At 43.9% G+C, this 7,370-nt stretch overlaps 1 protein-coding gene across 1 annotated transcript; it reads right to left on the bottom strand.

Annotated features, from left to right (window-relative positions):
- Positions 1–213: 213 nt before the first annotated feature.
- On the bottom strand, positions 214–6,846 carry GIMAP4 (GTPase, IMAP family member 4). Its single transcript, XM_023225360.1, has 3 exons — positions 6,686–6,846; positions 4,173–4,244; positions 214–2,037 (listed from the first exon to the last, which is right to left on the bottom strand). The coding sequence occupies exons 2-3, from the start codon at positions 4,228–4,230 to the stop codon at positions 1,106–1,108; spliced, it is 990 nt and encodes a 329-aa protein (XP_023081128.1). The 5' UTR covers positions 4,231–4,244; positions 6,686–6,846; the 3' UTR covers positions 214–1,105.
- Positions 6,847–7,370: the final 524 nt, after the last annotated feature.

Here is a 7,370-nt window from a genome sequence, read left to right as displayed (position 1 = left end):
AACCCAAGGAAGTTGTAGTCTTTGGCTGATAAATGGGTTGAGATTGTGGCTCAAATCTTCTAGGGAAAGGGGGAAGGGGAGATGTCATGAGGGTAGACAAAGTCTAGCTCCAAAATCATCTTGAACTTTTACCATAAAGCAAAATTCATCCCTGTATTATTAGAAGTAGCGGCAGTATTTTCCAAGACAAAACAGGTTCCAATTCTGCACAAATATGAGATAATTGAAAAGTTTTATTATAAACACAATAGGCAAAAAATTCAATGCAGTGGGGGCAGAAGTGTGTGGATAAACTGCCAAACAATTAGTATTCAAAGTGTTGAGTGAGGGAGGTGAGGTTCAACTATCTTTCTCAAGAAAAGGAGAGAACCGGGTATTCATCAAATTGGTTAAATTGACGTTGGTTAAAGAGTTTCTACAGATACACCTGAATATACTAAACATTGCTGTTACCTGTTGAATTGCTGTCTTTCACTCTTTCAGTATTGGGGATCATTATTTAGTTGAATTTGTAGAGATCGATTTTCCAGACACGTCTCTGTTCTTTAACAAGCACATGATAGGAAACAATTTGACTCCTTATATGACAATGGAATTAAATAAATTGACACTCATCTAGAAATAATTCTACAATCATCTCCATCTCTAAGATTACCTACTGCAAACAAATAATTGATCTTTCTTTCTAACAAACCACATGGGTAACAAGATCACTGTGACTCTGAATGCAAGAGTGAGTGAGTGGAAGCTACAAAGGGAGATTATCTGCTAATATAGAAAGAATCTAGAAGAAAATATTTTATTAGAGGTAACATGATATAGCTTGGAGCCATCTTCTTTGGTCTCTTGCATACATTTTCTCTGTGTGACTAAGGAAGAATTCACAAGGCAGTAAGCACCAATACTTTCTGCTTTGGAGTTTCACAAACTGAAAATTTGTCCCTCTCTTGTTAAGTCAATCAAATATCTACTAATGGCCAATGGTGGTCCTTATTTATGAGTGCCTGAGAGACAGAAACCAGAGCACTCTGACTATGCTAAATGAATAAGTATGGGGCAAGGTTGCCAGAGAATATACAGAAAATACAACAGATTTTCATTAAGTTTAGTCTTCCGCGAATAGCCGTAAGAAAATAGAGGAAGCAATCTCTAATGCTTTCATGATAAATTCAAGTATCCTATCCTGACTCTCCACTTCCATTCTTGCCCCTTGCTGCCTTACAGCACAGAGAGCCTCCTGTTCTGCTAGTTTTTGCTCCATTTGCGCCTTTCTCTTTTCTTGCTCCAGTTTATCTTCCAGTTTTCTGATTTTCTCTTCATACTCCTCTCTTATCCGTGCCTTCCCTCTCTCCAGCTCCACTCTGTAGAGTTCTTGTATTGCTTGTGTTTGCTTCTGGATCTCCTCCTCGGCCCTTTGGTACATCCTATTAGTGTAGCAGCCTCCCTTGTTCTCCCTCACCACGCGCTGGATCAGGGCCAGCAACTGTGCCCTCTGGGCCTCCTGCTCAGCGCCTGTTGCCCTGTTGTTGAATGCACAGTAGCGGTCACCAAAAATATCCATCAACTCTTGAATGTCTCTTGGAGCTTCCCCTAAGTAGTCATGCAAATTGGTGCCATCTAAGTCATCTTTCCGGGTGAATACGAGAATCATGAATCTTCTAGCCCTCTCTCCAAACATTTTCAGGATCTTCTCTGTGGCCTTGTGCTCTTCCTTAGTGTAACGGCCCAATGGGACCACCAGAAGCAGAGCGTGAGGCCCTGGGGAGGTCAGGAGAATGCAGCGAGCAATCTCCTTGGATGTGTCAGCATTGTGCACCTCGGTGTCGAAAATGCCTGGTGTGTCAACCACGACAAGTTCTGTTTCCTTCCATGAGCTGCTGCGTTTCTCACACTTCTTGGTAATGGATTTTGCTGCAATGCCAGAATGAAACACTTTCTGGTCAAGGATGCTGTTTCCTGTTGCACTTTTTCCTGCTCCAGTTTTACCCACTAACACAATTCTCAATTGGGAATCTCTGGGCTCTTGCCTTCCAGGCCCTGGGAGATCAAGAAAAAAAAAAAAAAAAGCCATGCTGTTAGAATCTACCTCTAATAGATTCCCCTGCAGAGTCCTCACCCCCAGTGCCCTTCTCTGTTACTGGCTGTGGGGGCTTCTTCTGATGTTACTGCTGCACTCAGAGAGTCCTGTGGGCCTGATGCTCATCTTGCAGTACTTGGGCAACTGGCCCTTCCCTTAATCTCTTATCTTCAATCTTGCTTTTCAGGATTCCCTTGAGCTTCTTAGTCTGATCTTTTGTAGCTATGTAGCCCACAGAGGAAGAAATAAAATGGTTTCAGAAGAGAACTATGAGCTGCCAATAATAGCTGTTTTGTTTCTTTATTTTTTCTTTTTGAGACAGAGTTTCACTCTTGTTGCCTAGGCTGAAGTGCAGTGGCATGATCTTAGCTCACTGCAACCTCTGCCTCCTGGGTTCAAGTGATTCTCCTGCCTCAGCCTCCCAAGTAGCTGTGATTACAGGCATGCACTACCACACCCAGATAATTTTTGTATTTTTAGTAGAGATGGGGTTTCGCCATGTTGCTCAGGCTGGTCTCAAACTGCTGACCTCAGGTGATCCACCCGCCTCAGCCTCCCAAAGTGCTGGGATTACAGGCGTGAGCCACTGTGCCTGGCCAGCTATTTGTTTCTAATAAGGTAGTGCAGGGAGTAACCCAAGATTTGACTTTAGGGTATCTGTAGTGGAGATTTATTTTCCCAATTTATATTCAAAATGAAGAATTTCCTCTTCCCCTTAAGAAGCCAGGGAAGTGGGTTATACAGGCCATCATTATTCTTAAAACACAGTTTCCCACATTTGATAACCAGAATCCCGGGATGAAAGAAGCATATTTCCGAAAGTGATACGACTGAGAACATGGGATACAGGAAGGCTAAGATTATCTAAGGAAACATGTGGGCTGGTGTTCACATTTTTATTTAGTTAGCATCACAGTGGAAGGCTTTGTCCTAAGGATATCCTGAGAGCATTGGTTGGCCATAGGGAAGGAAGTAGGAGAATCATGGGAGGCAAAATGACAAAGCACCAAAGGCCAGCTCCAACACTGCAACAGTTAGTCAGTGTTGACAGCATATGGGTGACAATCCATGGAGGAGATTGTAAATGTAGCCACAATCTATTCCCATCCCTGGATGCATGCCTCTGGGGTGCAGATTTGCAGTTCCTCCCATCAAGATGCTATCTATCTCTTCAACTGTTGAATCTGGGTGGGCCTTATGACTTGCTCTGGACAGTAGGACAGTAGAAAGCCTGGTGCAAGCAGAGACTTCAAAAGTGCTTATGCACTGTGGCTTGCCTTTTCTTTTTGCTCTTCCTGCAACTGCCTTATAAGGAAGCCTGGACTAGCCTTCTTGATGATAACAACAAAGCCAAGTTATCCCTATTATTCTTGCTGTCTGAGAGCCTGCTAACTACCAGACATGTCCACAAGGCTATCCAAGACCATTCAGGCACTAGCTCACCCCAGATGCATGAGCAAGAGCCAAGCTGGCGCAGACCCAAGAATGGCACTGTGAACCCACAGAATTAAGAACCAACTAAATGGCTGATGTTTTAAGCTATGAAACTTTGGGATAGTTTATTAAACCAGCAAAATTTCAACTGATACAGTCAATTTCTATGGATAAGGAAGAAAATGGAGGGTCATGTGATACACCGAATGAGCCAGCCAGTTTAATTTGTCGGTGATAGTGAGACCACCAAGAGCTGGGAAATTAGGGACCAGGGTGAGGGATCAATTACTCCCGCATTCCTCATTTCCAGTCCTCCTCCAGGCTGAAGAAAGGGGCGTAAAACAATCAGAGAGGCTACAACCAGCTATTCTGGTATGTCCATGATGTAGGAAGCAAGAGGTAAGAAACTGTACCAAGCCCTGGGTCAATCAGAGGATATTTAATCTCTCTTCTGCTTAGCTGCTACAGCCACACCATGGGCAGAAAGTGCAGAAGGTCAAGAGAGATGAAAGAGCAGGTCAAATGAAGAGAAAATGAGAAAGGAGGTCGGAAATATTTTTCTCCTGCTCAAATGGGGACTGGGTGGCAAGGCAGAAGAAACCCCACCCCTATTCCCCCCACATCCCTCACCCCCGCTGGGGAGCACTGAATGCCCTCTCACCATAACTGGCCCCTGGTGTGCTGGGGTTGAAGCTCACACTGCCGAATTGGGCTGCCATTGTCACTTGAATTCCTGTAAATCGAGAAACATAACCAGGTCATTTTAGGGAAATGGAAGCAACTAGAATCCCTGACTGCCTGTAGTCCACAACTTTCTTTTTGCCATGAGCTTGCCACATTGATTTCTCCTGCTCCATTTCCCAGAAGTCTCCTCAACCCTCCCTTTTTAAGTTTCATTTTCAGATTGTTCCTTTCTCTTTACACAAACATAAATGCTTCCAGTGCTTCCTCAGCACTGGGTCTGGCCCCTTCCCCCCACCCCCCACCCCCATCTAGAGATTCATGGCTTGGATGCCTTTATATGAGGTCTGTAGCCTACAACCTCCTCAGAGTTCCAAACTTTTATATCTCACTCAGCTTATAAAAGTTTCAAATTTTGCATCTCACTCCATTTGGCTATTTCATGGGCATCTCAAACAGAACCTGGCCCAAATTAAGCCCTGACCTCCACATCCTGTCTACCTCCCTGGCTCTCCCCTCAGCAGATGGCGCCACCATCTAGCCCCATGGCTCCTGCAGAACCTTGGGGTCATCCACAACTCTTTTATCCTCTCTCTCTCACTAGCCCATCACCAAATTCTATTGACTTTACTTCCAAAAAACTCGAAATCTCCCATTTCTCTCCATCTTTGTGCTAATACAACCCACTGTCAATTGTATGCAACTTAACAGACTTTTAATTGATTATCTTCCCGTAAATCCCTTTTCTACTCTACAACCAGATGTTATTTTAAAACTAAAATTTGACATTTTTTCTTGTTTAAATTTCCTAGTGGCTTCCTATTGGTTTCAAAAATAACTTAAGCCCTGTGTAATCAGCTGTTTCCTCTCTCCTATGTGTGAGCCACACTACCCTCAACGTCCTGGAAATCTTCTAGGTTCCTTCCACCTTCAAGGCCTTTGCACTATCATTCTCTCTCTCTGGAGCACTCACCCTCCAACCTAGTGCTCAGCTTGTTCCTGCTCAACCTGCAGGCCTTGGCTCTCTAGAGAGTCTTCCCCAACACCACTGTCTACCAGCAACACCCTCTGGTATGATCCACGGCACCCTGGGGGGTTCTCACAGAATACGTATTACTTTAGTAAGTTAATTGTTTGATTTTTTTTTACTGTCTTCTCTTATACTATAAGCTTTGTGATGGGAAGACCACATATGTGTTGTATTTCTCATTATTCCCTGGGGACAAGCACAATAATGGGCAAAGAATGGTTCTCAATCATTATTTGTTAAATAAATAAATGGATAATCTCCCTGCTTCTTGCCTCTGATTGATCACTATGTCCAGCCCACATCTATCTGTGAAAATGACAATCCTTTCCTTTATTAATTAATATGTAGTGTTATAGAAACATGGCATTAATTTTAAATGTTTCATTTCATTGCTACCTACAAACATTTTGCAATGGAGAAAGATATTTGAAGAACTCTTCTTGGAGCAGATTTTGACCTAAACAGGCAGAAAATGGTAGTTGTTAAAGACAGAGTCACCTCATGGGAAGTCAATGAATATGAAACACAGTGAAAAGCCAGACATTTCTTTTGAAAGAATGACTATTTCTTTATCCTTCAAGAACGGGGTATAGGAAAGAGCTTCTTGTAAACAAAGAATCAAAGAATTTTTAAAAATCGACTATGGTGGCTGGTTTTAGGAGAGAGGATAGGACACCAGCAACAAGAAAACAATACTGTGACATTCTGGGTTTTTGTGACATTCTCTGGGTATTTCTTCAAATCATCCTTCTAGTACGTGGGCTCTTTAATGTGCTCTGCTGTTCCTAACTCAGAGGCAAAGCCAGGAGACTGTGCTTCTGTAGATGCTGACCTCAGGTGGCTGAGTTCTCTCTCTGCCTAAGGAACAAGCACCCATCAGAACCCAGCTTCTCCTGAACTGCAGAGAGTCACACCAGGTGGCATCTCCCTCCTCCTATCGCTAAAGGGGAGCTCAACGCCCAGTAAACCCAGGACTGTCCCTGAGGAGGCAGTTTCCCTAATGGGCATCTCCGAGCAGACAGTTAGGCCTGTAACAAGACTTCAGACTATAGAGCCTCCAATCCTGACCTGGGTGCAGTCTTTGTGGGGCCACATACGGAGCTGTGCCCCTTACACATCCCAACGTTTTTCTTCCCACCAGCTCCCCCAGAGCTAATTCTGTTCGCTCACCCAACTTTATCCCTGGAAGAATCAAAGTTTCTATATACATTCCACAACCAGTGAAAGGAAACATTTATTTGTAAAACAAGTATCCTCCAAGCAGCAACCCCTGAAAGAGGCATTAATTTGTAGGGCTCAGCCTTCAAAACAGATTACAACCTAAAATTAGCAAAGACAGGAAACAGGAACCAATGAGAACATAGTCTGAAACATGTTTACCAAACGATTTAAGATACAGGTCCCTCCTCACCAAAATCGCACATTTGTCCCGACCCCCACCACACACACCCCTGTTCCCTTACCTGGAAAATCAGGGTCCTGCACCCCTCTCTGATTTTGCACACAATACTAAGCCAGGATGTTGAGAAAGAGGAAAAGAGAGGAAGTGAGGGGAGGAGCTGTCCAGATTTACTTGTGCAAGAGACCTGCCCACCTGATCATCCAGCAGCACTAATAGAACTTTCTGCAGGGAGTGGATTGTTCTGTGCTGTCCACGGTGGTGACCCTTAGCCACGTGTGACTACTGAGCACTTGAAATGTGATGAGTGTGATTGCGGTTCTGAATTTTAAATTTTATTTTGTTTCAATTTATTTAAAGTTAAACAGCTACTCCATTGTCAGAATTCTAAAAGGCAAAGTCAGGCAGAACAACTTGCACCAGGCATTTTCCCCAGAAGGAAAGAAGGAATATTCAGTTTGGTATGCCTGGTGGCTACCATACTGAACCTTGCAAAGGCTCTGAAGTGAGACAAAAAACATGAGTCATTGCTGTGACATTCTGGAAGAAACTGCTGGGCCAAAACCAGAGAGTCACCAGTTATTCTGAAAGACCCCTGAGCCCCTGAACCCCTGCTCAGCACAACAGGCCTCCCAGCTGAGTCCCCATACCTCTTTCTCCCAGTGCTTCAGGTGTATCCTCTCAGTCCACAGTGTGTCCTATATTTCCAGGGTATGTCCATGAGTCATCTGCTAGAAGGAAAAGAGAGT

This window comes from Piliocolobus tephrosceles, chromosome 8, assembly GCF_002776525.5.
Source record: "Piliocolobus tephrosceles isolate RC106 chromosome 8, ASM277652v3, whole genome shotgun sequence".
Lineage (NCBI taxonomy): Eukaryota > Metazoa > Chordata > Mammalia > Primates > Cercopithecidae > Piliocolobus > Piliocolobus tephrosceles.
Note: the sequence above shows the minus strand (reverse complement) of the source record. Positions and strands in the feature narration are given on the sequence as shown.